The sequence below is a fragment of the Guyanagaster necrorhizus genome, assembly GCF_019112545.1.
Source record: "Guyanagaster necrorhizus MCA 3950 unplaced genomic scaffold BT62scaffold_3, whole genome shotgun sequence".
In the NCBI taxonomy this organism is placed as follows: Eukaryota; Fungi; Basidiomycota; class Agaricomycetes; order Agaricales; family Physalacriaceae; genus Guyanagaster; species Guyanagaster necrorhizus.
The window spans coordinates 571,876-598,339 of NW_025064882.1; the positions used below are offsets into that span (position 1 = coordinate 571,876).

General features: G+C 48.9%; 9 protein-coding genes across 9 annotated transcripts; 4 read left to right on the forward strand and 5 right to left on the reverse strand.

The window, feature by feature from the left end:
- Positions 1–377: 377 nt before the first annotated feature.
- On the reverse strand, positions 378–6,080 carry BT62DRAFT_990728 (ABC transporter). The gene is made up of 25 exons (XM_043190246.1): positions 5,976–6,080; positions 5,553–5,920; positions 5,200–5,498; positions 4,867–5,147; positions 4,637–4,818; positions 4,136–4,581; positions 3,951–4,088; positions 3,813–3,896; positions 3,244–3,761; positions 3,157–3,184; positions 2,998–3,102; positions 2,861–2,945; positions 2,781–2,810; positions 2,571–2,728; positions 2,512–2,518; positions 2,300–2,457; positions 2,099–2,238; positions 1,825–2,033; positions 1,725–1,773; positions 1,515–1,669; positions 1,257–1,459; positions 1,135–1,204; positions 992–1,075; positions 874–935; positions 378–826 (listed from the first exon to the last, which is right to left on the reverse strand). Exons 1-25 carry the CDS (start codon positions 6,056–6,058, stop codon positions 707–709), a joined length of 4,062 nt encoding a protein of 1,353 aa, XP_043044566.1. The 5' UTR covers positions 6,059–6,080; the 3' UTR covers positions 378–706.
- Positions 6,081–6,170: 90 nt separating this feature from the next.
- BT62DRAFT_1000298 (uncharacterized protein) lies at positions 6,171–6,903 on the forward strand (the record flags this gene model as incomplete). The annotated part of the gene is made up of 2 exons (XM_043176635.1): positions 6,171–6,516; positions 6,572–6,903. 2 exons carry the CDS (start codon positions 6,171–6,173, stop codon positions 6,901–6,903), a joined length of 678 nt encoding a protein of 225 aa, XP_043044567.1.
- Positions 6,904–7,399: 496 nt separating this feature from the next.
- On the reverse strand, positions 7,400–8,999 carry BT62DRAFT_977979 (uncharacterized protein; the record flags this gene model as incomplete). The annotated part of the gene is made up of 5 exons (XM_043189313.1): positions 7,400–7,483; positions 7,535–8,063; positions 8,113–8,399; positions 8,450–8,893; positions 8,943–8,999. 5 exons carry the CDS (start codon positions 8,997–8,999, stop codon positions 7,400–7,402), a joined length of 1,401 nt encoding a protein of 466 aa, XP_043044568.1.
- Positions 9,000–10,893: 1,894 nt separating this feature from the next.
- Positions 10,894–12,548, reverse strand: BT62DRAFT_882828 (uncharacterized protein; the record flags this gene model as incomplete). The annotated part of the gene is made up of 5 exons (XM_043182722.1): positions 10,894–11,039; positions 11,091–11,325; positions 11,378–11,467; positions 11,519–11,757; positions 11,909–12,548. Coding segments are annotated over 5 exons (1,350 nt in total), but the record flags the coding sequence as incomplete, so codon positions are not given.
- Positions 12,549–14,580: 2,032 nt separating this feature from the next.
- Positions 14,581–16,553, reverse strand: BT62DRAFT_1071667 (DnaJ-domain-containing protein; the record flags this gene model as incomplete). The annotated part of the gene is made up of 12 exons (XM_043178793.1): positions 14,581–14,818; positions 14,876–14,971; positions 15,024–15,353; positions 15,407–15,524; positions 15,577–15,659; positions 15,710–15,788; positions 15,835–16,116; positions 16,171–16,220; positions 16,271–16,276; positions 16,329–16,346; positions 16,402–16,430; positions 16,484–16,553. 12 exons carry the CDS (start codon positions 16,551–16,553, stop codon positions 14,738–14,740), a joined length of 1,242 nt encoding a protein of 413 aa, XP_043044570.1. The 3' UTR covers positions 14,581–14,737.
- A 170-nt stretch (positions 16,554–16,723) lies between these two features.
- BT62DRAFT_926718 (S-adenosyl-L-methionine-dependent methyltransferase) lies at positions 16,724–18,918 on the forward strand. The gene is made up of 11 exons (XM_043185102.1): positions 16,724–16,764; positions 16,924–16,978; positions 17,030–17,169; positions 17,221–17,478; positions 17,554–17,662; positions 17,715–17,952; positions 18,004–18,149; positions 18,195–18,259; positions 18,315–18,398; positions 18,464–18,646; positions 18,695–18,918. The coding sequence occupies exons 3-11, from the start codon at positions 17,034–17,036 to the stop codon at positions 18,868–18,870; spliced, it is 1,395 nt and encodes a 464-aa protein (XP_043044571.1). The 5' UTR covers positions 16,724–16,764; positions 16,924–16,978; positions 17,030–17,033; the 3' UTR covers positions 18,871–18,918.
- Positions 18,793–21,239, reverse strand: BT62DRAFT_984330 (uncharacterized protein). The gene is made up of 5 exons (XM_043189852.1): positions 21,012–21,239; positions 20,795–20,956; positions 20,423–20,615; positions 19,923–20,370; positions 18,793–19,870 (listed from the first exon to the last, which is right to left on the reverse strand). The coding sequence occupies exons 1-5, from the start codon at positions 21,052–21,054 to the stop codon at positions 19,220–19,222; spliced, it is 1,497 nt and encodes a 498-aa protein (XP_043044572.1). The 5' UTR covers positions 21,055–21,239; the 3' UTR covers positions 18,793–19,219.
- On the forward strand, positions 21,007–24,981 carry BT62DRAFT_394459 (DNA helicase). Its single transcript, XM_043180771.1, has 16 exons — positions 21,007–21,284; positions 21,348–21,765; positions 21,823–21,910; positions 21,964–21,984; positions 22,036–22,402; positions 22,460–22,521; positions 22,573–22,730; positions 22,787–22,897; positions 22,948–23,041; positions 23,093–23,300; positions 23,355–23,433; positions 23,499–23,535; positions 23,596–23,784; positions 23,835–23,954; positions 24,009–24,102; positions 24,161–24,981. The coding sequence occupies exons 1-16, from the start codon at positions 21,260–21,262 to the stop codon at positions 24,703–24,705; spliced, it is 2,616 nt and encodes an 871-aa protein (XP_043044573.1). The 5' UTR covers positions 21,007–21,259; the 3' UTR covers positions 24,706–24,981.
- BT62DRAFT_394440 (uncharacterized protein) lies at positions 24,982–26,397 on the forward strand. Its single transcript, XM_043180770.1, has 2 exons — positions 24,982–25,359; positions 25,437–26,397. The coding sequence occupies exons 1-2, from the start codon at positions 25,258–25,260 to the stop codon at positions 26,301–26,303; spliced, it is 969 nt and encodes a 322-aa protein (XP_043044574.1). The 5' UTR covers positions 24,982–25,257; the 3' UTR covers positions 26,304–26,397.
- Positions 26,398–26,464: the final 67 nt, after the last annotated feature.

The window sequence follows — 26,464 nt, forward strand, 5'->3', positions numbered from 1 at the left end:
GGTTTGGAGAAAAAGTTTGGTCGTTGAAAGACATCCGAGACGTATCTAGCACAAAGATGACGTCAGACGTTGCGGAAAGGATAAGTCTCCAATAAGTTTGTTCAGGCTGTTTATCGTCTTATATGGGCGAGGTGGCACATCGACACTAGGCCCAGGTGGAGGATGAGTAGGTCTCGTTCTCGACATCAAACGAAGCGAAGGCAGGACCATGTTCACCATCTACACTCGTGTGATTCTACTATGTGGCCCTCATATCACAGGCGAGGCTGTCGAGGCAATCCCGTTCCTGATATTCTCAACAACGCGATTCCTACCCCAGCTATGAATGCACAGCGCCCATCTACGCAACTACAGCCTGGTACGGACTCGACGCACTGAAGCTGGTCTATCTTCAACACGATCCAGAACAACTGTGGAGGGTTCATTAGGCAGAGTTCCATTTTTCACCATTCTCAGTCGGAGGCGCCCATGAGAGATCGGTGAGGTCGCCTAAGATAGTTCAAAGAGCATGTCGTGCAATGCCAAGCTCCTCAGTGGTCTCCCTGATTTGGGTGTTCAGTCCTTGCGCTTAGGAAGCTCCGCAAACGGTGGTCGATTGAATGCGAATTTTATTCGTATAACGTCGATAGTATGTGATCCCCGGGTACTAGCCAGTACAATTAGCTGGATTATATTATTCTAATCGCGAACGTGAAAATGGTATTCATTAGTCACTTTCGTGCTTAGAAGCAAGCCTGATGTCATCTATTGTGATCGACGACCGATCACACATTCCCCTGAAAATCCCACTGGTCTTTTGGTATAATTGTGAGGGGGTGTCAAATTCCTGAAGCTTTTGTGAGCCAACTGGATTAAGAGTAACGAACAACTTACAGCAATCTCTCCAGCATCAAGAACACATATACGGTCGTATGAAATGATCGTGCGCAAGCGATCTAAGAATCACGATCGTTAGCTTGAAACTTTCCGGCTGGAAAACGAGCTGGCTCACGAGCTATGCATAGAATCGTGCGATCTTGGAATTCGTGGGTAATCGTGTCTTGGATATTTCTGTCAGTTTCGTAATCAACAGATGCTGTGACGGATGGCATTAGCCTCGGAACGAGAAGAGACGCGATTAGAAAGACGACGCACCTGTAGCCTCATCGAGTATGAGAATTTTGGAGTCCTTAACCAGGGCTCTCGCAAGTGATACCAACGACCGCTGGTAAGGGCAGTCAATACTTCGGCTCCGCCGTGAAGATTTGAATAACTACCTGTCCAATGGATAGATTTACGCCCTCATCTTCAATGACAGTATCGAGACTGAATCTGTTAATTGGGGTGGATAAATCGCCGTTCTCATCCGCGACCGGCTTTGCCGGCGAGTCGACGAGGTACGATCGCTTCAACGCGTCCCATAGTTTGGCATCGTCATGTGAATTGAAAGGATCAAGGTTCGACCGGAGGGTTCCAGAGACTGGGGGCATTAGTGTTAGCAAGAGTATGTACGTGTATGGGAAAGCACACCGTACATAATAGAGCATCTTGAGGAATAATTGACAAACCTTTTCGCAATTCCGTCAACCCGACAGTGGATATGTCAACGCCGTCAATACGAATTGATCCTGAGGAAAGCTCGACCAGTCGATACAGGGCTGTCATGATCGAGCTTTTGCCTGCCCCAGTTCTATAAGAGGCAAGGCTTCAATTTAACAGCACGGACATACAGGCAGCCTCCTTACCGTCCAACGATACCAATTTTCTCTCCAGCTTTGACGGTCATGGAAATACCTAAAAACAGAAAATAAATATGCGGGGAACGACGTAAAGGTATTAACTTACCCTTGAGGACAGAGGGAAGTCCAGGCCTGTAGCTTAATACCACGTCCCTTAATTCTACATGGCCCACAGACGGCCAAGATTCAGGAACCTTGTTATTAGGTACCACATGCGGAGCCTCCTGCTCAATTTCCGTCGCATAGTGTACTACTCGCTCCACCGAATTCATATCATTTTCGACTTCTGCGCTTTGCCGGACAAGCCATCCAAACCTGTCAAGATAATGAATTTCAGGTTCGATACCGAACAAGCTTGTTCTTTAAATTCAGGAACTTACGCTTGCTGAACACTCAAAATGTACGAGAGTGTAACACCGGTTTGGGCCGGAGAGATACTGAATCTTGTCCCAACAGTGAGTATCGCAACAATAAAAGTTAGGAGAGCCCCCAAAAAGTCCAAACGTATACCCAGCCAACGCTAAAGGTTAAAATGCAATAGGCATCAATTAAACGTCGCTCTAACATAATGACTTCCAAACCTGGTTGGTGACAGTGAGCCAGTAAGCTCGATTTTCCACATCGATCCGTTCCTCGTTTTCCTTGAGGAAGCGTTTAGATTCGCCATATGCACGGATAGTTGCTAAGCCCGAAAGTGACTCAGAAAAATGAGAGTACAATGTAGATCTCAGTACGGCATCTGTGTCGCAAATGATCAGTAAACACCGAAAGCGACAAATGTCAGAAAGATTACCAAGTCGCTATAGGAGGCGTAACGTCAGCATTTTTCATCAGAGTGAAAGAGCCACATACTTTCAACTCCCGGGCACTCGCTCTATAGAAGGCGGCCGCATAGATGTAGACAATGAGAATGAAAAAGACAGCAATCAAGAACCATGGCAAGATAATAGCTATCAAGATGATGGCACCCAGGATTGAAGAAGTCGTTCCCGCGAACATTCGCAGCGCATCTTGAAGAAGGACGTCAAAGCCTGAGATTTCTCAGAGAATCAGAACTCTCACCTCCCAGAAGATTATCAATCATGTCAATGTCTGCATGATCCATCACTAATGGTATTGAATGACGAAAGAGATGAGTATACCTTTCGAAAATCGGTTCATGATCCTACCAAGCGGTGTAGTCTCGAAGAACGACATAGGCGCGTGCATAATGCGGTCAACAGCTAGCTATAGGAACGTAGTCAATCTTAGGTTATCTTACGGATGACCGGCGACTCACGCTATGCAAACGCTGACTTGCGAAATACGTCAAAATAGCAAACATACTTCCCATGACGAAGAATGCAAGTGCTTGCGCCACACCTAGCATAGCATATATGCCCATCTACCAACGCTTCGTCAACCCTCTTTCGCTACATAAAGTGCAGGTAAGACTCACATAGAACCCTTGTGGGCGAGACCATTTACTAACAATTCGCGCGAAGTCAGCACACCTCGAACTTCCAAAAGAAAGGACGAGACCCACTCTTCTTCCCAGTATACCAACCAGTAAGACGCCATCACCGTCGCACCTTGGACAAAGACAAGGGAGAAAAACAGTATAGGTAACACGACACGCCCTCTTCCAGCGTCCGAGTACTGCTTATACACAGACCAACTAATGGCACCAGTATTCCGCTCCTCCGCTTGCATCAGTCCAGGCCCGGGAGTAATCTTCTTCTTAAGATCTCCTTCAGACACACTCTCCTTCCCGATGCCTTCGATAGCGTCCTCTTCCTCCTCTACCTCTTCTTCTTCTTCCTTCTCCTCTTTACTCCCAAACTCTTTGTAGAATTTTGAAAACTCTCCATCTTTCTGCATAAGCTCATCGTATGTGCCTCGCTCTGCTATATGCCCTCCCGCAATCGTAAAGATGTAATCCACCTGAGGAAGAAAGTGCAACGCGTGAGTAACCAATATACGCGTCTTTCCAGGCGTGGTGCTCCGCAGCACATTATTAAATACTGCCTTTCCTACATGAGCGTCAAGAGCTGACAGAGGATCCTGTTAAATTGGTCAGATTCTATATCATCGCTGAGATAGAGGTCGAATCACATCAAAGATCTGGATATCTGTATCGCAGTAGATGGCGCGACATATATTCAAACGCTGTTTCTGCCCCCCCGACAAGGAGATGCCCTGGATTTTGTCAGAATTATTCAGTCTGGAATCATTCCAACGGGACTACAGTACCTTTTCACCGACTTCAGTCATGTCGCCATTAGGTAGCATGTCAAGATCAGGTTCTAAACACGAGTCTTTGACGGCCTGCCGATACTTGTCTTCCTTGAAGGGCCGACCAAAACAAATATTGTCTCGAATTGTCGCATTCTACAACTCAGTGAGTGTAAGGTTAAAAAACAAAATGAGGAACTCGCTTGGATCCATGCACTCTGAGGGCAGTATCCAACACTCCCGCCGAACTTAATCGTGCCCTTATCCCCATTTATATTCGGGACTCGCCTCATCTCACCAATCATACCCTGGAGCAAAGAGGTCTTCCCGGCACCCACGGCGCCAACAATTGCAACAAGCTGTCCGCGGGGTATTCTAAGAGAAACGTCCTTCATCTCGAAGACCTCATCAGCTGATAAAGGGTCAGCTTCTAGCTTTCCCTCTTTCTTCTTCTTGTCTTTCTTGCCCTTCTTTCTCTCGACTGATTCTGGAGGTGGCGCATCCCAAGTGAAGGAAACATCTTTGATTTCAACGGCAACATCGAGGTCATCTTCACGATCAAAGGTCTCCTCCAGTGTTTCTGCTTCAAAGACGGCATAAAGACGCTGGGTAGCATTCTGAGCGTCGGCAATGGCCGAAAAGGCTACGGCTGTGAGCATTGTTTAAGCACATACAAGGTAAACAAACGATCACAAGTCACTGACGAAGGAACATCAGAGGCAAACGAAGGAGTTGAAATAGGGTGAGAGAAGCGAAGATGACAGATGCTTCAAGCTGGTGTCCAGTCGCAGAGTAAGTAACAAAGGCCAGCACTGATGCCAATGCAGGCATAGATAGAGCCACGGCATTGTTGGCAGCCCTCACGAGGAGTAACGAGCGAACGAAGCTTCCCATAAAATCAGAACAAAGTTCTATGAGGTGAGAAAATACTCACGACATCTCCTTCTGTCGAAACTCCCATATTCTCTTGGCAAACGGAATTTCCCATGCAAAAAACTTGACAACCTTCATGCCTCCAAGTAATTCCTGCAGGAGTTTGGCACGTTTATCGGTCCATTTCATGCCACTCGCCCGGAACCCAAACATTTTCTTCATAACCATCGTCTGAGCCGGAGCTGCAATGACGAAAAAAGCGAAACCAGCCAGAGCACTAGGGCCCAGGTTCAGCAGAAGAAGAACGAGACATATGATCAGTTGAATCGGCGCGGTCCAAGCCTGTGACAAAAATAAAAAAACGAACGGTTTGTGTTTCATATCAAACCCATACCATATGGAAAAAACCTGCGCAAAAATCGATTCGCGACACGTCCGTTGAGATGTGGTTCATTATCAAGCCGTTCGGGAGCTTCGATCGTGCACGCGAAGTTAGTCGAAGGGACCGAGCATAAATTGCGTTGATTAGACCACCACGTATGAGAACGCCTGTGGACGCAGACCGATAAAAGAAGTGGTGCGTGCATAGCGACGCAACGACTTGCAATCCTAGCAAACCAAAGGTCAAACCAATGCCTTTGCCGATTGGTGGGATGGAGGCGTAGTCTCCCGCCCGGTGACCAGTATAAGAATCTGTGGCGAAATTAATGATGGCCTGCGCAAAGACGAGACTGGGCTTGCACTGACCGTCCTTTTCTCTCCATTTCTTCTCCCGCTCGGCGCGGTATCCTCGAAGGGACCACCACAACGCTTTTATGCCGGGCTTGACGTCACCGTTCTGCAGACGACGGTTGTATTCTGCCGCGGCCAAGCGCCTCTTTTCAAAGGACGCGGTGATATGGTCACCAATGAACGCTGCTCCTCGGTTGTCTTGCAGCTTGTAGAGGTCCGGAGCCTCCAGTGGACGAGCATAACCGAGAGCAAGCAGAGCAGTAATCCAGCCGAAGGTAAGAACTTGAAACCAGTTTGCCTTTGCCTCGGGCAAAAGTTCTGCGTCTTGGATGGATGCCTTGGGTGGAGGTGCGGTCACTGGAAGAAATGGTATGCGCTGCCATCTAAGCAATCATCGATGAGAGTGATATTGAATGATTCAATCAGCGATTGCCTTACCGTGCTCGCTGGTGGTGACCGTCGTGTTCTGCAACAGTCTTTTCGGACTTGGTCTCGCTGTGAATGGACGCCTTGTCAGACATGGAAGACACGAGAGTGCACACGTACCCACCAACTGGAATGTTCTTCTGTTCTATATGTAAGTGACTTTATTAACCGTACTCCCGTTGTCGGTATGGTCATCATGCTTACACGATGTCATTGTCTTTCTTTCGAGACGTAATCTCACACGGCACAACTGATTACAGAGGGTGTAATAACAGAAAAATGGTTGCCGATATACGGTTGAAAGAACGTTGGGGTGGTCTCCGCCGGGCAGACTGGGGAAGAGATAACGGTTCAGATCCGTCAGATTCAGCCTTGGTGCCTGGTTCAATCACTGTCGGCCCGGAATCTCCGCAGGAACTTGGCCCAAACTTTCTCCATGCCCAACGTCCTCACCCAGTTCGTCTAGCTGGACGGCGAAGTGAGAAATATTCTACCAAGTTCTCGGGGCGCAACTCCCTATTTGTCCTTATCTGCAATCTCAACCGGTTCACAAGTATCCGCAGTTACAAGGCACTGGCTAACATAACATGCCCATGCCCACGGTCGAGATAAACTCTGGTCAACTCACACTGTCGCTCGAATTCTCTATCCGAAAGCACTAAAGTTACTCACCATGCTGGCTTTTAAGTTCACCATCTTTGCCGCCGACCCGGACGTTCTGAAGTCACGGTCTGCTGACATGACAATTTGCCGTACGCGTGGAATCCCTATCTCCGTTGTGATTATATATGCCTTGAGCTACTCGTATAGGCTACCTCGGAATTCCGGATTCGTGGTATTAATTACCGACAGAGTAGAAGACATAAAGCCACCTAGACAGCTGCAGCGTTCTGTTACGAACACACAAACGACCTCGCTCCAGCGCAAACGACTCGAATAAGATCATTGCTACAGCGGGGGCATTCTGAATGTCCTCTGATATTCGCCTTCTGAACGTAACCCTTTTACGACAAGTGGCCAAGTGATTCCTTCGTACTCCAGTCTGCAGACCTTGCTGACAATACCCTGTTCATATGTTGTATTGCCAAGGTCTATAGCTCAAAGATTGTAAATTTCAGTTGACAATCGATTCGGTAAAAATGGCATACTTCGTCCGTGGTCAACGCTCGTCTCCATGGGACATTGTGGCGCTCCACCGCTACCACTGGTCGACTGCATTACGGCGTCCAAACCTAAAAAAAAAAAAAATCGATATCGGACGTCCCGCTGGTTAAATCCGTTAAGTAATTGTTATCGATAGCAAAGTACAGTGAACTGAAAGCGATGCGAATAATAAATAATTGGCATGTGTGTGGGGATCTAAAACCAGGACAAATACACTGAATAGTTTGATAGATATGAACAGATGTGCGAGTGGATCAGGAAAATAAAAAGGTCTAGTCCGCTGTGAATACCTTTTTCAAATAGTCGCCGGCTGCAGCCTTCACGGAAGGGTCGACATTGGGGTTTTCCAAGAGGGCCTATAGGAAGAAAGTGAATACAGTCAGGAACATGGTCAGAAATGTACCCACAATGGCCCTATCAGCCTTCTGCTTCAAATTCGCAGTCTGTTTTGTGTGCTCAAACTCTGCCTGTTCCCTCTCAATCCTCAGTCGCTCCAGCTCTCTCCTCTGGGAGCTCTCTTTCTCTTCTCTTTCTTCTCGTCTTCTCAAGTAATCCAACTTCATTTTACCGGTCTGAGTTTGTATCTGCAGAAATTGCATAAATGCATTAAGCATGCCCTGCGAGAGTGCAATGTTGCCATGCGGTTCGACGGCAGTAGTAGTTGTGTGATTAGTGTGACTTGCATGAGGGGATAACGGTATTGGCGGTGGCGGTGGAGGTGGAGGTGGTATGGTTGCTGGGCTCGGAGCTGGGGGGGCGTTAATGAATGTTAACGGTTCGTGCGAGCTACTTAGTGCTGCGAGGTTCGAATCGAAGTCAATTCCAGAATCATCGACGTCTACGGGATCAGGATCATCACCGACAGGTCCAGCACCGTTTGCCGCCGAGCCAACACGCTGAACGCTGGGACGCGTGGTCGCTGGATCACCATGCCATCTGTGTTCCTCAGCATAATGAAATGCGAAAGCTCGAATAGACGGCTTACCGCGTATAAAATAGCTGATACCAGCCCACACGATGCCAATGATCTATTGTTCTTGCGGTGATGTTGCCGACGTCACATCCAGCTTTCTTGGCGCCCTGAAGACGTCTCTCGTACTCTTTGAGGCGGTCGGCCTCACTGAGGCCGTTGATGGATACGATGCCGCCGTTAAGCTGGTGGGAATGCCATGACTCGAACGCGTAGATCTGCTTGAATAGATTGAAATTGCGTTCATAGCAGCCTTTGAGCGCCTGGTAAGTCTTCTTGCTGCCAAATACCTGGATGGAACACTAGAAGGAGTGAGAGAGAGGAAGAGGTGACAACGGTAGCATACACCCACCTCTCGTAGACACGAGTTCTTGGTAGCACGGAGTGAGTTCCAGTGATCATCCTGGCCCGAGCCCATGAGCCAGTTGAAAAGCTTGGACTTTTCGTCATCAGTCCAATGCTTGGCGCCCTGGCCGCCGTCGAAGCCGTCGACAACGGAGTCTTCAGCATCGCGACGACGTTTCTGCAAAGAGAGCTGCTGCTGGGCGCCGTCGATGAGCTTGCGCTTGAGAGGCATGGTCGGGGATGTCTGGCTGGTGAACGACGAGGACGAGGACGCGCCGCCGTTCTGTGGATGGGGATGGTGTGGATGTGGGTGAGCATGTGGGTGGTGGGGGTGAATGGGAGACGGGGACGGGGAGATACGGTAGTCACTGGAACGCTGTGGGTGGTAAGCTGACGGGGGCAAATGGGTGCCCAGAGCTTGTCCGAGACTCTGGTGCGACTGGAAAGGGGCCTAAAGCAGCTCAGCAAACCATTTCAAAGAAAATCAAGGCTCCTCTTACTGAACCATCCAGTCCTCCGTCCCTGCGCGAGTCGCTCGGCGTTATCGTGTACTGCATCGAGCCAGCCTCACTGCCAACATCGTGGTCAGTCCCTGCCAGCGTCGTCCAGGTCGCACCAGGCGACGGCAGAGAGAACGGGAGTGACTTACTTTTGGGTAGCCATGCTGGGTTGGATCGCTCGACCGTCCTTCAACCGTTCAGCTCGTCGTTCAAACTGACCCAAGACGAGTGGTTCGCCTGTGCAGCTATTGCTTTTCCACGCCACAGCCAAACAAAGTCCTACTGAGATTAATATCTAATTTATACTAGGTCGTACTGCCAACTCTTCAACATCCGGGTCATAGTCTGCATCTGCATCCTCATCTTCGAGCTCCCCTACCGTCTTCATCCCCACTCCTACCACAAATAGAGTATCATCACTTGGGACACTTTGCCGACTCGTCAGACTCGTCAAAGGCGTGCCGACCTCTTCACACTTTACGTCATCCTCATGCTCACCTTCCGCATCATCTCCATTCACCACTACTGGCCGATCTCCGGGTAACGAAGAGACAATTGCAGCCTCCGCCAGAGGTACGGGTTCAGGTTTTTCAACTTGAACTGTCACCTCGGGTCCACGCTCTGGAACCAGAGAGTGAACTTCCATCGGTTCCGGTAGAGGAAATGCAGGGACTGGCGCTGATGTTGCCTCCTCAGTTCCAGGCGACGCGTTCATCCCCTCCTTCGCCGTTCGTTGCCGCGTCATCCTTTTCCCAGTTCCCGGAATAGTCACCATTAACGCCGCCGCTTTTTTGTTCGACTTCGCAACCTTCTCTCGTGGTTCTTCTGCTCTCTTGTTCTCGCTCTCAGGGGAATTTGTTCTCGGCGGTCGACCACGACGTCTCTGTGAGGCGGGATTGTCCGCGTTGCCATTCTGTTCATTTCGACGGATTGGTGTCGCCACTACGGAGCTATCAAGACCCCCGTTCTGGTTATACGCCTCCGACATCTTCGCCACCAGTGACTCTGGAAACGACTCATCATCAGCCCCGTTCCCATTGGAGGTGGCGCCCCGGCTTTGTCGACGGTTTGATGCAGCCAGACGGCCCAATGGTTCGACCATAGGCACAGGCACTCCTTCAGCAGGAGGCGGAACAGGTGATGCTTCAGGGACTCCGTTCGACTGCGACCCGGGCTCGGTTGGCGAGGGGGAGGGTGGAGGCACATCCATATTATCAACCTCCGACGTCTGCTCTTCTTGGATAGGCACTGAAATAGAAGCAGCTCCTTTAGCCACCTTCCTCCTCCCAGTCACCTTCTTCGGAGGCTGAGATGGCGTAGGCGTAGTAGACTTTGCTTTTGACCTCGCACGAGTCGACCTTTCTACCACGATATCATCCGCAAACAGGTCTACTGGAGAAGATCCAGCCTCCGTTCCCATTCCTGGAAGATCATCCGCCGGGGTGACATCGTCGTCGAACAATGCCAGCCCAACTGCCATGGATTCAGCAGCTGAACCCTCATTCTCCATTACCTTGTCACCATCAGCTGCCACCTTTACCTCCGACTTGCTCTCCCTTGTCAGCAAATAAGGACTCCACTTCAACTTTTCGGGCTTCAGCTTTAACTGACCCTTTGACTCCCAATGGCTGATAGCCCGGTCCACTTTCTCAGCATCCCAGTGAATTTGGTACCGTAGAGGGGGAATGAACGGTCCCTTGGGCTTTGGCTCCTCCTTGGTCATCGCTCGATGCAGTCGCCGTGCAACATTGTTCCGCGCCCCACCTGTCTTGCGTCGATTGATCTTAATAGACTGTCCCGGAGAAGGTTTGGCTACAAGGTTGTCCTCTTCGAGCACCGTGATCATATCCTGCTGAACAAGCGTGTTGTAGACGTCTTCTATTGTCATCGCCGTCGCTGCGCTTATATCTATAAAAATTGTCAATGACCATCGCGAGTCTACCGATTTTTTACCTTCAAGCCTCGGGTGCGCAGGTCCGTTCTCGAGATATCGCATCAAGGACAGCGTCCAGTAGTTCTTGTAACCCAATGCGCCAAGACTAGACAGTGGCCTTTCTGGAGAACCCACCCGTTGCTCCTTCTTAGATAACAAATAGCCTGAAATGAAAGTTAGCTTGCCGCCAACCCTCAAGAAGCTACGTGACGTACTGAAGTCAATGAGAAAATTACCCCATCCCTGGCGTTGGCGCGTCGGAAGCGTCATTATACAACTAAGGTTGTAGTCCTTAACGCTGCACTTCTCCTTACTAAAATATCCGATGAACCGAGCCCCATCGTCATCCACCTGTGCAACCACATAGAACAGGAACGGCTCGACGTCATAGAATAATGATTTATGATCAAGGAACATCTTGGAAAGCAAGCATAGATTCTGGCAATAAATCTACGAGGGCACGGTCAAACCAGACGATCGTGGCTGCAACACACACGCTTACTTTGTTCTTTCGTCCATCCACCTCGAATAACGAAATATCGCCATCCCTGTAAATCTCATCGCCGGGTGGATGACGCGCTTTGCATTTCAACTGAAATGCGAAGTGAAATTAGGAGCATGTACACGAAACAAAGCGACTTACCCGATGTCGGTTATATCCAAACTTGCTCTTCATATACTTCAAGCAAAACTCACATATCCACAACTTCCCATCGGGTATGCAAGAATATTCCTCAGAAAATGGCGCATCGTACCAGGTCTTGACATCGTATCCCCCGATATGTATCACTTTAACGCGTGGACCAGATATAGGTAGGAGTGGCGTTGGGATTGAAGGGCCCGGAGATGCTGAAGGAACAGATATCGGCGCAGTTTGGTTTGCTAGCGCTGCCAACCGCAGACGTGTTGGATGTAATACAGAGGAAGAAGATTCCGCTTCTTCAGATGCTGATGTTGGTGGCGGAGGCACTCTCGCAGCCAACTTGGCCTATAGGCAAGCTTAATCAATTTGCCGGCCCCTGAGAGGAAATACATACCTCTGCCAGTTGGCGTGTGCGATCAAACCTCTGTCTATCCGACCCATCTATCGTCGTCTTCATCGTATCCCTTTGCTCTGGCATCAAGAAATCGTCAAATAGTCCTTTATCCTCTTCTTCGCGCTCCTTCCCCTTTCCTTTCTGTTGAGTGGATAATCTAAAGGTTAGACGTGGAAGACCAGATATCGGCGCTGTTGCAGAGGAGACTTCTGTGCGCCTTCGCTTAGGCTGACGAGCAGATAGAGTAACCTCATCCTCGGAGTAATCTTCATTCCTTGACTGTGCAGCTTTCCTCTTCGTGGGTCTCTTATTTCTGACTGGCCTTCCTGATGCAAAGGGCGTCCCCAGGCCCCGCTCAACGTCGACCTCAACGTCAAACTCGGAGTCGTCTGTGACCACGGCAAGAGCCTTTCCTTTGCCCTTTCCCGTACTTCGCGCTTTGGCACGACCATTCTTTGAAGCCACGTGGGATCGCGACGACGATGCGACAGATGGTTCGCGGTAGGAAAATGGAGAAGGTGGTTGTTCAAGTGGAGGTTCATGATCAAGATTTGTTGATGGCGTCTCGACAACCAGAAGCACACACTTGGGACAATACCATGCACCTTTGGGGTCTTCTTTGACGGGTGGGTCCATACAGGACATATGCCAGCCTAGCCGAAAAGATATCGTCAGTGCATACATAGCAGGAACGTCGAAAGTCACCGAATACCTCTATCACACAGATCGCAGAACAACATTGTGTTCTACGAAATAGTGAACATCGCTTTATTCGGACAGAAACAAGGGCACGTACTCCTCTGCTTTTCTTCTGACATATTTCACATTTCTTGCAGTCCGGGCACGCCCATTTAACGGAGTAGAGAATATCAGGACGGATTAGGACAAAATTCTTCATGCATGAAGGATGAACTATTGCAACAGCATGAGCTAGCAGAAGATTAGGGAGCTGAAAGGTACTTGCCACTATGGCCACACTCGCCGCAGGAAAGCATGGGCTCGGGAGCGCTGCGGCTGTTTTGGTTATCATTTCCTTTGCATGTGCGGCATACTAGTTCTCGTATCACCTCCTTCCTCCTACGTTTCGTGGGTGGTGGAGAAAGGCGGGTCTGGGTTTCTGGCACGGGAAAGTAAGACGGAGGTGGCTGAGCAAACGGGTCACCTTGGGGCCCTTGCGAGTACGGGAGATATTCTTGTGACCCGGGAGTGAATGTAGAGTTCTATAGAATGTATCGAGGAACACATTAGCAATGAACGGCTGAACTTTGAAGAAAACGATCAAAATACGCCAGAACGCGACGCGCCTCGACCACCGACTTGGATATTGTTAATGCAACTCACATCGACAGCAACTGAACTCTGCTCAACCGAAACATGACAGGGCGCTCTCGCTGGCCCGCCTAGCGCAGGATCTATAGGAATATCGTCGAAGTTGCTGACGGGGGTGCCGCACTCAATTGGGGTCTCTCCATCCAATACGACAGCGTTGGAGTATGCTAACCCTTGCATGGGATGAAGAATGTAAAGAATAACGCCTACTGCGTGTCTTGAAAGGAATGAAGACGGTACAAGGGAGCTGCACAACGTCGTTGACGTTCCCAAGGTGTTTGTCCTTATTTGTCCTGTATGCGCTAAAGTAAGCGGCACTGTTCGAACGCAGCGGCACCTTTTCAGGCTCAGGCTTGACTCGTACGGGCCAATGTTTGCGACTGCAAGAAAAATTTAGTCGTCGACTCCTTGTAGTACGATAGTCATCAGTGACTTCGGTCCTTCATTGGGGAGCCATACACTGCTGGGAAAGAGTTCAAGATTTGTCTGTCGTAAGACAGATGGTCAGCGGGCCGTGTTCGTACCAACAGCCTCTGTTCTCACCAACGCTGCATCACGACCGGAGGAATTCACGACTCACGGGGTGGAACTCGTTGCTAGAATATTTCGAAGCTACCGCTTGGATGCGAGGCTTAGCTTCAGGCATATCAAGAAGCCACAGCACTCAGCACTATCTAGTTGGCGCGACTACTTCCGACATCAAAGAAAAAAAAAATTATCAACAGTTTCACAACTGAATACATTGATGCATACTTACAGCCTGCGAAAAATCACGAAGGAAGTCGGTGTCAAGGAGTTGTTCTCCATCAGGAACTGGTCAAGAGCACGGAATATTACCTGCTCCATGGCTTCGATCGAGTGCGAGTCGTCGCGTATCTTCATGCAGCTTCTCAACATCGGTGACTATAGGCCTACCCCGGGCTTTACTCGCCCTGTCGAACCTTAGGTACATTTTTGAACGAAAAAATCTAAAGGGGGAAAACGTGAGATGTTGGACTCACCCTCCTGCGAAATGATACCACGCGGCAGGCAAGATTCCAAGAAATCTATGAAATGACTGAAAGGCACCGCCCACCATTCCGAGAAACGATGGCGTTACAATGGACCCAGTTGTAATGAAGCATTACAGTCTGGACCTATCATCAGTCATCCCGCAAGGCATGACCTACCTACCTCTCGACAAGAATTCAATGGATACCGCAAGTCCAGGTAATCAAAGGCGTCACCTTCGCACTAATGAACATGGCGATTCATGATCAAGAACGAAACGTAAGTACACGTTGATCATGACATCGATGCATCGATGCATCGGACGTCCATGGTACGACAAACGCCTCAGAATGAAGTCAATCAATGGATAAGTAGTGGAGTAAAGGAGCATTAGTATACATCCTAACAAATATATGGCAAAGATAAAAACAGAGTTTACATTACAATGAGAATGTAGAAAAACTGAGCTGTGAAAACAATCGTTCAATGCGAGCAGCGCATGTAGATTACTGCTGTCGGCACTCTGGCTCCATATCACCATCGTCATCGTCGTCTTCATCCTCCCAATCATCTTCCGTTTGACCGAACTGATGTGTAAAACCATGAAAAAACTCGTGGCCAGCCGGCAAAGAACGGGCACGCACATCCACAATGTCACTCTCTTCAAAGTTTGCAGCATCAATAGTTTCCGGTTGAGGATCCAAATCGCTTTTCTTGGGCGGTAGGAGCGCCTCTAAAGTCTGTAAAGCTTGTGTTCGGAAAAAGGTAGGGGATTAGTGATAAATATCCCACCTTCTGATCTACATTCTTTAACCATTGTTCATCCGGCATTTCGACTTCAAAGACCACAAAGAGGTCTCCCTTTTCGTTAGGCCTCTTGTAAATAGGCATACCCTCTCCTCGCAGCACGATCGAATCGTCTGACTTTATTATCTTACCAGGAGGACTCGTAACCTTAATTCCCCGACCGTCAAGGTGTGTAATAAGTATACGAGAAAATCCAAATAAGGCTTCCGAGAGTGTGATTTTGACATTAGCAAGGAGGTCGTTCCCTGACCGTTCGAAAGATTCGTGATGTGCTGCATGAAGGACAAAGACTACATCGCCAGTGGGCAAACCGGGCTAATTTTGAAGATATGAATCATACTACGCCGAAAAGACCAAACATGAGCTACCTCTTGGTCGCCTGCGCCAGGTAGTACGATTCGTTGTCTGTCCGTCATACCTTTCTCTATGAAAATTTCCTGGCGAGTTTTTTCGTGCACAATTTTCTGGCCTTTGCACTTTTTACAGCTAGAAAAAAAAATGTCAACGAAGATCCCAATAGCCAGAATGATCGTTTTACCTGTCCTTTGATCTGATTTTCTCTCCCCTGCCCTCACAATCGTGGCATGTTGCTCTTGTAGTTCCGATCCGTGACGGCGAAATCTACAAATATCTTTGCCACAAGGTCTCACACTCCATTTATCTGTACAAACCTGGTTATGGGCAAACGTCCAGCCCTTGCCTTCACATGTGGTGCATTGCCTTGGCTTTGCATTTCCTCGAGTTCCGGTTCTAACCGCACTGTCAACAACGCCTCCAACGCGAAAAATGGACGTACCCTTTACATATACCACAAACGACATCCTTCTCCATATTCATTTTCACGGCCTTCCCATTGTAGAGATCTTCAAGTGTCACGTCATATGAAATGATAGAATCTTGGCCTTTCGTCCGATGGCGACTGGCGCCTCCACCAAGATCAAACTCAAAACCGGAGCCTGAACCCGAAAAGAATTGGCTGAAAATATCGTCCATTGCAGCGGAACCGCCACCACGCAAACCCGCCATGCCTCCCGCGTCGTAGGCAGCCCGAGAATCAGGATCATTCAGGATATCATAACTTCCAACAAATCATGAGGGCATAATCACAGCGGCAGGTAGGTCTGTGACTCACGCAGACGCCATCTCTTGGAACTTGCGACTTGCTTCTGGATCATTGATGTTCTAGTCGAGCAAAGGTTCATCGTGATCTGCATATGGGGATATTATCATACCTTGTCCTGCATATCCGAGGGTTGAATGGTATGAACTAGTAAGGACGATACTACATACCGGATGATGTTCTTTTGCCTAATGGAAAGTCAGACCAAGATATAGACATAAGCACGAGCACACAGATGCACACCTTCTTGCGATACGCTCTTTTTACATCGGCTAGCATGGATAAAAAGGTGAGCAACCATAATCCTTGGTTCAAAGGTCCGCACCTTGGTTGGCATTTGGAGAGATTCCTAGGAGATCGTAGAGCTCAGTATCTGCCGGCACTACGAAAGACATGAGAATATTTTACTGCTGAATAAGCACGGCCATACTTTGCGGGATAGGAAAGGCGGAAAAGGAGGAGCGAAGAGCTCAAAGGACGCGCGCGTCGTGCCGTGGGTCGGCGTCTCAAAAAGCGTGGGAAAACCTTTTTTCCCTTAAAAGCCGTCCGGCATTCAAGTCCAACGGTTTGCCACTAACGTCGACCTGCGAATGCGTTTTCAATTTCGTGAGTATTTTAACTCCTCTGTAACAAAGTGATGCCTTTAATTTATCTACATTGTCCAACTTGGACTGTATGCTCTGTGTGACGAAGAAATGCGACTGATCTCAGTTTTTTTCATCATTTGACTGTTCATTCTTACTTACATACCTTCTATCTCTACAGGTCGGTTCTTTGTTGCAGGAAGGGTTTGATAACGGGGATGCATATGTCATTTTGCGTTGGTTTCTTTTGTAGTGCTTCATATGAAGGCCCTAATTCGTGTGAATAGAAGAATGAACCTTTATTTTGAAGCTTCGAAAACTCTTGACGGTCTAGATGCAAGAATAGGGTCGATCAAAGGAGTTCTTGCTACGTTGCCTGAGAAGGACCGCAAGAGGATCTCCGCCTTGGTTATTGAGACACTGAAATGTATGGGCATCTCAGCTTTACCCTGAAATCTGTCTGACGCGAAATCTGCAGACAAAGCTGTACTAACGCAAGTGATAAATGAGACGAATCTTTTAAAGGACGAAAGAAAGAAGATAACCTCTATGAATCTCGCTCTGGTTCTTGTTCATGACATTTTACTTGCGGGTGGTATTCAGGCTGGCGACGGCCCCATCAAGCAAGCTATTCTACGCCACAAGACACGTCTAAATGGCGAATTCCAAAGAATAAAAATCAAGCGTGGCGCAAGATCGAACCTTGAATTAGCCCACAATGGGGACGACCGAGCAGGTGAGCGAAAATATCCCATTTAGTTGTTTCCCATGGAAGAGATGCTAATCGACATCGACTTTCGCATCGCTACAGCGCAAATACCACGTTACGTGAGGGTCAATACCCTGATTTGGACGTCGGATCACGCCATGGACGCGTTCATCTCCAATGGCTATAACCTCATGGATCCTTTTACATCCAGGCAGGTGTCATTAGTGTCCAGAACATGGAACGCTTCTTATCGTAATCCTTAGTCGGGGCTTTGCTAAGGATGAGCATATCCCGAATCTTCTCCTGTTTTCACCCCAAACCACATTCCATGACGACCCTGTTTACAAGTCTGGGAAGATCATTCTCCAAGACAAGGCATCCTGTTTTCCGGCCGTTGTTCTCTCTCCACCCTCAAGAGAAGACGTCTATGTAATCGATGCAACGGCCGCGCCGGGCAACAAGACTTCTCATCTCAGCGCGATCATGGGCAACAAAGGGAAGGTGTATATCTTTCACCACATGGGACAGTTCCTCCGGCTAATTGGTGCTTAGCTGTTTGCGTTCGAACGGGACCGAAAACGATTCAAAACGCTCCAAATGATGTTATCCAAAGCGGGTTGTCAGAATGTCGAGGCTCTGAACCTCGACTTTCTTACAGTGGATCCTCAAGATGCAGCATATCGCAAGGTCACGCACATGTTAGGGTTTACCAGCTGAACAGGTACAAATCTAACCCCTTGTAGTCTTCTAGATCCCTCATGTAGCGGCTCTGGTATAGTTAACCGCCTTGATCACCTCTTAGAGACAGGTGAAACTCTCTTCATCCCCGATCGGTTATATTTATCTTAGTATCTGGTTGTCAGAGGAGGAAAGCAAGTCCGAGAAAGACGAACGTCTGACAAAACTGGCCGCTTTTCAACTCGTGATGATTAAGCACGCAATGAAATGTAGGTGGTCCAATTCATTCTGTCATTATGCAATTAAAATTTTGACTATTGACAATACATGATAGTTCCCGCAGTCAAGAGAATTGTCTACTCGACCTGTAGTGTCCACGCGATGGAGAATGAGCACGTTGTTCGTGATGCTTTAAAATCGGAAGAGGCTGAAAGCAGCGGATTTAAATTAGAGTCTCTAGAAAATGTTCTTCCGCAGTGGAAGCGCAGAGGCCTTCCGGATGAGATGGACAATCCTGGTATGTCATTCTCAATGACTTATAAATTTCACACTCAACTTTCAACAGGCGACGCTGCTTCATTGATACGCTGCAGCCCTGGTGGTGATGCTACAAACGGGTTCTTTGTCTCTTGTTTTGTTCGGCGTGACAGGAACACTACCAACGACCAGAAACGAAGATCAGACGAAGAGCTCAGTGCTGTACCACGGAAGAAAAAGAAGAAAAAGAATCATAATAGCTAACACATTTGTACCTCTGAATCGATCGCACGCATTTTGTAAAGGACATATCATTGGGCTACAGTTCAAAGAAGAGAAAACAGCTGAAACTCTGCTGCTTGAAAAGGTCTCCGTTAGTAGGGACGCCGTGTCTACGCTCCCAAACAGCCGCGTCGGACGAAGTACACCTACAAACTGTTCCCGCGTGCGGCATCACCCTGTGAATAAAAAAGGGATCGATGAAATCTGAATGTAAAATGGATAGGTCAAATGGCCTCTTCGACCGTGGAAAGCTGAGCTAAGAAGGTGAGAAGAATCGATGTTCAGTGCTGCCGATTGTCAGAATGTGAGGAATAAGATCAGAAGTTTTCGATTAGCTGGTTTGTTGAGTATATTGGGCTTGATAGTAAGACGCGTAGTTCGACGGATAATCTTGAGATTGTTGAGGATAGCCTGAAGCCTGTCCATAGCCCTGCCACTGGTTTCCATACCCAGAGGATGCTCCCCCATATCCACCGCCGTATCCCTGGGCGCCCGGGAAACCACCTTGCGACTGGTTCTGAGGTATGTTGGTTACCCAAGCTTCTGGACGACGCCAAGGTGGAATATTCGTCCCCCCTCCGGTGATATCGTGACCTGCACTGGGTGCGGCCCAGGAGGGTTTCGAAAGATCCACGCCGGGACCACCTGTGCTTTCTCCCAGCTCAGCCATCAAGCTAGCATATTCAGAATCGAAGCCGCGGCTGTTCATGTTAGGCGCTGGAGGAGGCGTGTGCATCATCGGTGCATTGGGATCTTTGTTGACGGTACAGTCACGAGCCATGTGGCCAGCGCTTCCGCAAACGCGGCAAATAATGTTGGCAGTGAAATTCCGCTGCTCCGGACAGTCGTATTTCCGATGGCCGACACCTCCACAATTTTGACAGACTTGGTTCTCGTCGTCACGGAGGGTACCATTGAGCGCCGCAAGCTCACGAAGTTGGTTACGCTTGTGGTCATTCTGTCCTTCAGGTGTGGAAGCGGCCTAAGACAAAGTTAGTCAATACGACCTAGAGAAAAAAGAAAAAAGAACATACTGTCTCAATGACCTTATTGATCATTTTTACACAGGCCGCCACCTTTTCTTCACTATCTCCAAGAATGAGGCAGTGAAGGTCCTCCTCAGCATCGTCTGCATACTGGTCGGGACGTGCTTTCCCTTCCTTGACACTACCTTTTCCACGAATGCTGATCTTCGCCCCACTCTCTCTTTCCATTTTCTTCAAACTGTTGCCACGAGGGCCAACGAGTAGGCCGAAGAAGTTGATCTCGGGGAATTCTTTGACGGGAATATAGACTTTGTCGGAAGGGCGCTGTGAGCGCTTTTGTTGCTGGTATTCAACGGGAGGACGGAAGTTGGGATCATTCTTCATGGCACGATCGACGAGTTTGATACGTTCGTCTTCGAGCTTTTTACGGTAGCGTACTTCGCGGGTATTGGTCCTACGACCATGAGCATCATACGTAGGAGGAGGGGATGGGGATCTAACGAAAAGATGAATATATGCACAGCATTCAAAAGGATATTCGAATTTGCCTCTCGCGTTCAGGGGGGATGAAATCATTTAATCGTAGTTTTCTGTTGATTTCTTCGAGCCTAAGGTGAATAGCATAGTTGTCGAGCTGAGCCTGAGACACGCCAGCGGCAGAGATGGCAGTTGGAAGACCGGGGATTTCTGTTTTGACTTCGCCCCAACGACTTCGCCGCTTGCGAGGGGCATTCGGGTCGACTAACGTGAGTAACAAACAGTAATAGGTTAGTGTTAGTACAGGTCAGTATCATGAGCCTAGCCCCAAACTGGGCACGATGGAAACGCAGAGTCCTCAAACGGTGCATTACAAGGATAGGAGTTACCGCGATTGCGCAGAATGACGGGCTATGAGGTTAAATGCGAACGACAAAACTTACCTCGTGGGTCGCCTGCCGGGGTCTCGTCTCTGCTGCGTTTTCCAGGACTATCGTGGTCTTGATGTGGACGGGGATATGCTGAAGGCGAAGGCTGAGCGAGCTGGGGAGGAGCGGCTTCTTCGGATGGAGCTGGTCCAAAACGCCGCCGCTGTCCGAGTGGAACTGAAAATCATTCAGAAGCCCGAAATAAGATAAAAATGCAGTAAAGGAAACTTACCTTCATTAGTACCAGTTATCTGGCGAGTAGCAGGCCTCCACATTCTATCTTAAACAAGAAAAGGGGAAAAAATGCGAGAAAGATGGTGGTCGTCGACACGAAAAGCAAGTTGTTTGCTCCTCAAATGGAATTCAAACTCCGCTGCTTATTCATCACGCCGTCGTCATTGGCGGGCCCGAGCGCCTTCGTGACTGTGTTCTTGTCTCTTACATTCACGCCGCATTTCTGCTTTTCAACAGTGAGTCGAAATGTCAGGAAAACGATTGGCCGAGTGTACGTTCCGGGTATAAGCCTAGGCATTCGAACCCCAATTTAACGATCTCTATCGTTCATTAGCTCCTGCTGGTCCTTTTCAGCCGTTAAAACGTGTAAGGAGAGACCGTGACGAGGTCAATTACCTTGATGTCACCAATGAAGACGATGCGATTCCCCCTTCTCCTCCGGATACGACCCTCGTACCTCGCGGCGCCACCATCAACTTCAGCGCCTTGACACGAAAGCTGGCTCAGACAAGAAACTCAGCCGATTCAGCTGTTGACTTATCTTCCCTGGATGCTCATCGAAGGCAACAGAATGTCCTTGTCTCTCACATCTTTATGGAACAGGACTTCTCGTGGCTTCACCTGAAACATGATCACGCTTCCCGGCCACTCTGGATTAGTCCCGACGATGGCCACATCATCTTAGAAGCCTTCTCACCTATTGCCGAGCAAGCACAGGACTTTCTCACCGCTATCAGTGAGCCTGTTAGCAGGTACGTATTGATTTACAGTACACTTAGGTACATGCGTGTAATATCTTTTCACTTCAGACCGGCTTTCATCCACGAATACACTCTAACTCCATACTCACTATATGCGGCTGTATCTGTCGGCCTTCAAACTGAAGATATCATTGAAGTTTGCGTGCATTGCACTTGTTTGAACTGTTCTCGCTGACCAACTGCCCGAAGGTTCTTAATCGCCTTTCTAAGGTATGATGTCGTCGATAGGGAGGTGTTCATGTTTTCACCCTTTGTCCACAGGTTCCTGTCCCTGACAGCATCATTTCCTACATTCGTGATCGAACTCTGAGTTACGGCAAGGTTAAACTCGTTCTCAAACACAACAAATACTTTGTCGAATCGAGTCATCCCGAGACCCTTCAATTATTGCTCAAGGACAGAGTAATCCGAGAGGCGCGCATCGTTTCTGCCCAGACTGATACTAGTATCAAAGCGGCTACTTTTACCACCTCTAAAGCTCCCGTAAAGGGGAATCTGGTTATTCCGGGCACCAAAGAAGCTGAAAAGAAAAAGGACGAAGGTTCTAAAGTCGGACCGTCTAACACCGTTACCTCCGCTAATCAGTCTGATGCTGATCTATTTACGTCCGTCGTTGGAGTTGATGGAGGCGAGTATCTCAGATCGGCAGCTATATAGTCGAATTTTGCAATTGACTAAGTTTTAGACGAGATCGACGAGGACGACGACAATGTCCATGCTTTCGAAATCCATGATGCAAAGATCGACGTACGTCTTGCCCATTTCATCTCATTCACAAAGCTTATTTTGTATATGTAGGATGTCAAGAAACAATGTACAGTACTAGACTATCCTATGCTCGAGGAATACGATTTTCGAAATGACACCGTGAATGCGAACCTTGATATTGATTTAAAGCCCGCCACCGTGATCCGTCCATACCAAGAGACTAGCCTGAGCAAGATGTTCGGAAATGGGTATATATTTTCCGTGAATTAGATTCTCACCGGTATCTGAGTTTTTTATCGCTTAGTCGTGCTCGTTCAGGCATCATTGTACTTCCTTGCGGAGCAGGGAAGACCCTTGTGGGAATCACTGCCGCATGTACGATCAAGAAGTCTTGCCTGGTACTATGTACTTCCTCGTGAGCCCTTCGCCATGTTATTCATTGAATAATTTCTTATGCGTCGTTAGTGTGTCTGTCATGCAGTGGAAGTCACAATTTATGCAGTGGTCGAATGTGACTGACCGCCAGATTGCGGTATTCACTGCGGACCAGAAGGAGAAGGTGCAGCTTGTTCTTTCCGCGTCCCGCTCCTGAGTCTGAGAATCTCTCCAGTTTGCTGGCGAAAGCGGGATTGTTGTGTCGACATACTCTATGGTCGCAAATACCCACAACCGCTCCCATGAATCCAAGAAAATGATGGAATTTTTGACCTCTCGGGAATGGGGTTTCATGCTCCTAGACGAAGTACATGTTGTACCAGCTGCAATGTTTCGTCGGGTTGTCGGAACGATTAAAGCGCATTCCAAACTTGGTTTGACCGGTAAGCCATTGTCCTTTTTCAGAAAACACGAAACTCATTGTCTGACTTATTCAGCAACCCTTGTCCGTGAAGATGACAAGATAGCGGACCTAAACTATATGATCGGGCCCAAGCTGTACGAAGCGAATTGGATGTCAGTTGCTTACCATATGTCCATCACTCTGGTTAAATTGTTTAATGACCGTTTTCCCTTTCTAGGGATCTTGCTGCCAAGGGACATATTGCGAATGTGCAGGTATTCATCAAAACATACCTTAATTTTTTGAAATCAAAGATCGCTGAATTCGGTCCATAGTGCGCGGAGGTCTGGTGTCCAATGACACCCGAGTTCTATCGTGAATACCTTCGGGAGCAATCTAGAAAACGCATGCTTCTATACTGCATGAACCCCAACAAATTCCAGGCGTGCCAATTCCTGATAAAGTATCACGAGGATCGAGGAGACAAGATAATTGTATTCTCCGACAATGTTTTCGCATTGGAGGTAGTGTCATTCCCGAAGTCATCGACAGTGTAGATTCACCACGTGTCTAGGCATACGCGAAACGTCTGGGTAAACTGTATATCCATGGTGGTACTGGACAGGTTGAACGGATGAGAATCCTCTCTTGGTTCCAGCATAGTCCCCAGGTCAACACCATCTTTCTCTCTAAGGTTTGAGGCTTCCCTTATCAACGTTCTGGCTATTCATTCTATTGCCGAGGACAGGTCGGAGATACATCTATCGATTTACCCGAAGCGACATGTCTGATCCAGATATCATCCCACTTCGGATCGCGCCGGCAAGAAGCACAGCGCCTAGGTGCGAACATTTTTCCTACAAAGACTTCCAGGGATGGATAACTGTATTAAATTTCTAGGGCGCATATTGAGAGCGAAGCGGCGGAATGATGAAGGGTTTAATGCCTTTTTCTACTCCCTCGTATCCAAGGACACGCAGGAGATGTTTTACAGCACGAAACGACAGCAATTTTTAATTGACCAGGGCTACGCCTTCAAGGTGATCACACATCTGGATGGGCTCGAGAACCTACCCGATCTGGTGTACCGAACGAAAGATGAACAGATCGAGCTTATCCAATCAGTGCTCATTGCGAACGAGACTGACGCGGATCTGGGTACCGACATTCGTGCTGGAGAAGGTGATCTTGCAGGTACGATTACCTCAAAGGACTTCGGTCCGACAAAATTCCCGGGCGCCCAGCGCACAACTGGATCACTGGTCGCATTGAGTGGAGCGCAGCACATGTCGTATGTCGAGCAAAACAAGTCCGCGAACAAAACACTTGCACGTGCAGCGGCCCCTGTTCCGCAGCGACATAAGGTGTTCACCAGACGCGACAAGGAGATGGCGGCCGCGAGAAAGGCAGCGCGAGCATCAGGGGCGGCGGGTCGGACAGGATGATGATGATGTGTCGGGGCCTGGAGTTGCCTGGTCGGGGTTTCGAATGTGTGCAGGGTTGTGTGTTCTGGGGAGTTCTCACGTGTAGATTCGGAAAATGGGAAGAGTTCCGAAGCGTCTTTGTCATGGCCTGCCCTGGTGAGGCTAATGTTGCTTATCTCGGCATAAGAATGGGCAATGCATGCATGCGGGTGACCGCCCGTTTGAAGGCAACGAGAGGAAGCTGTCAACACAATGCAAAGCTGCAACAGCAACAGCAACAGACAAAGTTGCTAAGAGAGCACCGGTATGCAGACAGGGGGCGGGGAATTTTCATTTATTGATAGGTCGGTTCAGCGGTCCAGGCCGTTGCGATCGAGAGGACCACCAACCCCCCAACCCAATCCAGTTACCTTCCTGGGCTCCGGTTATGTTGTCACAGCCCCGTGACGCAGATTCGACTAGCCCGATGCGTCGTCGTAGGCGGGTCCTTTATATGTTCATCCGATCCTGCTTGGTGCCCTTTTGAACTCCCATTCCGCTCCCCATTCCCCTCTTCGTCCCTTTTCTTTCTTCATGTCTTCAAAACGCGGTCGCAAGCGAAACGACAACTTGCCCCCCAATCGTGCCAGGGATGTCCAGCGGGCCTTTCGCGCACGACGCGCTGCTCATTTACAGGTTCGTAATTTCCCTTTAGGGAGAATTCAAATTTTTCCATCTTATTCCTAATACTCATTTGCATTTCTGCGGAACAGGCTTTGGAGCAGAGAGTGACTGAACTTGAGGAGGAGAACAATTGCTTGCGCCAGGCTCTCAACCTCCCGCTAGCAAATCGTCCCGCTCTTGGGAAGGGTCCCACTGGCAAGGATAAGCCCAAGACGTACGAAATAAATGCAACAGGCACTTCTATACCGCTGCGGTCCAGTCGGGATTCCTCCAGTTCTCCTGGTTCGACACGCGCTAGTTCTCTTTCGCCTGGTAACCTTGCCACTACCGTCCCTCCGCGTTCCGTGACGGAGGTCGAGGGCGGTTCATGGGACCAGACACTCATGATTAACGACCAGCAGTCTGACGTCCCCAGCTCGTCTGCCTCATCCTCCTACCCTCTTCCCCCCATGAATCCCCCTCCAATAAAACAGTATACGTCGTATACGAGCCCCATTCCGACGTCACGAAATTCTCTCCCCAGTAGCGTGTATATCTCCTCGCAAAACAGCTATTCGCATTCAGCCGACCGACCTGTGTCCTCGGGGTATACGAACAGCGGGGGGTTTGTTGTGCGTGATGTGCGAGATGAACCTCGCTCTCATTATTCTTATTCGCCGCAATCTTCCTTTCATGACAATTCCATGCCGTCCCAGAGCCCTCCGAACACCGCCCCACCTCTGCATTCATCCTCTTATCATTCACCACGCGAGACGTCGCTTTCTTACCCGCCCCATCGACGCTCATTGACAGAGCCTCAGCAGGCGTTTTCGATAAACCAGGCATATCCGCACTTGCCAAATCCTGTGCAGCATGGGATTCGTCTTCCTTCCCCACCAAAGCTGCAGGACAGCAGTCATACCCATCTGTCTCGGAACGCGTACGGACCTGACGGTCGTATCAACCCGATTCCGTGATGACCCTTAATGTCTGTATGCGTCGCCCCTCCCCCCCATATTTATTGACTCGCGGACTCGTTACCATACCAGGCAAAGAATGATATTTTGTATCGCTATCGCATTTGACACAGGGCCGACTCGTATATACTTACTTGCAGCTAAGTAGAGATGTAAAACAC

Coding starts and splice junctions, on each gene's coding strand:
- BT62DRAFT_990728 (XM_043190246.1), bottom strand. CDS start 6,058: ATGTCTGACAAGGCGTCCATTCACAGCGAGACCAAGTCCGAAAAGACT. Junction 5,921..5,975: donor GGTCACCACCAGCGAGCACG/GTAAGGCAATCG, acceptor ATGATTGCTTAG/ATGGCAGCGCATACCATTTC. Junction 3,762..3,812: donor CAGATATCCAGATCTTTGAT/GTGATTCGACCT, acceptor CCAATTTAACAG/GATCCTCTGTCAGCTCTTGA.
- BT62DRAFT_926718 (XM_043185102.1), top strand. CDS start 17,034: ATGAACCTTTATTTTGAAGCTTCGAAAACTCTTGACGGTCTAGATGCA. Junction 17,479..17,553: donor CAATGGGGACGACCGAGCAG/GTGAGCGAAAAT, acceptor GCATCGCTACAG/CGCAAATACCACGTTACGTG. Junction 18,399..18,463: donor GATTAAGCACGCAATGAAAT/GTAGGTGGTCCA, acceptor AATACATGATAG/TTCCCGCAGTCAAGAGAATT.
- BT62DRAFT_984330 (XM_043189852.1), bottom strand. CDS start 21,054: ATGTGGAGGCCTGCTACTCGCCAGATAACTGGTACTAATGAAG. Junction 20,616..20,794: donor CCCGGCAGGCGACCCACGAG/GTAAGTTTTGTC, acceptor TACTCACGTTAG/TCGACCCGAATGCCCCTCGC. Junction 20,371..20,422: donor ATCCCCCCTGAACGCGAGAG/GCAAATTCGAAT, acceptor TCTTTTCGTTAG/ATCCCCATCCCCTCCTCCTA.
- BT62DRAFT_394459 (XM_043180771.1), top strand. CDS start 21,260: ATGTCAGGAAAACGATTGGCCGAGT. Junction 21,285..21,347: donor AGGAAAACGATTGGCCGAGT/GTACGTTCCGGG, acceptor ATCGTTCATTAG/CTCCTGCTGGTCCTTTTCAG. Junction 21,985..22,035: donor TTCTTAATCGCCTTTCTAAG/GTATGATGTCGT, acceptor CTTTGTCCACAG/GTTCCTGTCCCTGACAGCAT.
- BT62DRAFT_394440 (XM_043180770.1), top strand. CDS start 25,258: ATGTCTTCAAAACGCGGTCGCAAGCGAAACGACAACTTGCCCCCCAAT. Junction 25,360..25,436: donor GACGCGCTGCTCATTTACAG/GTTCGTAATTTC, acceptor TCTGCGGAACAG/GCTTTGGAGCAGAGAGTGAC.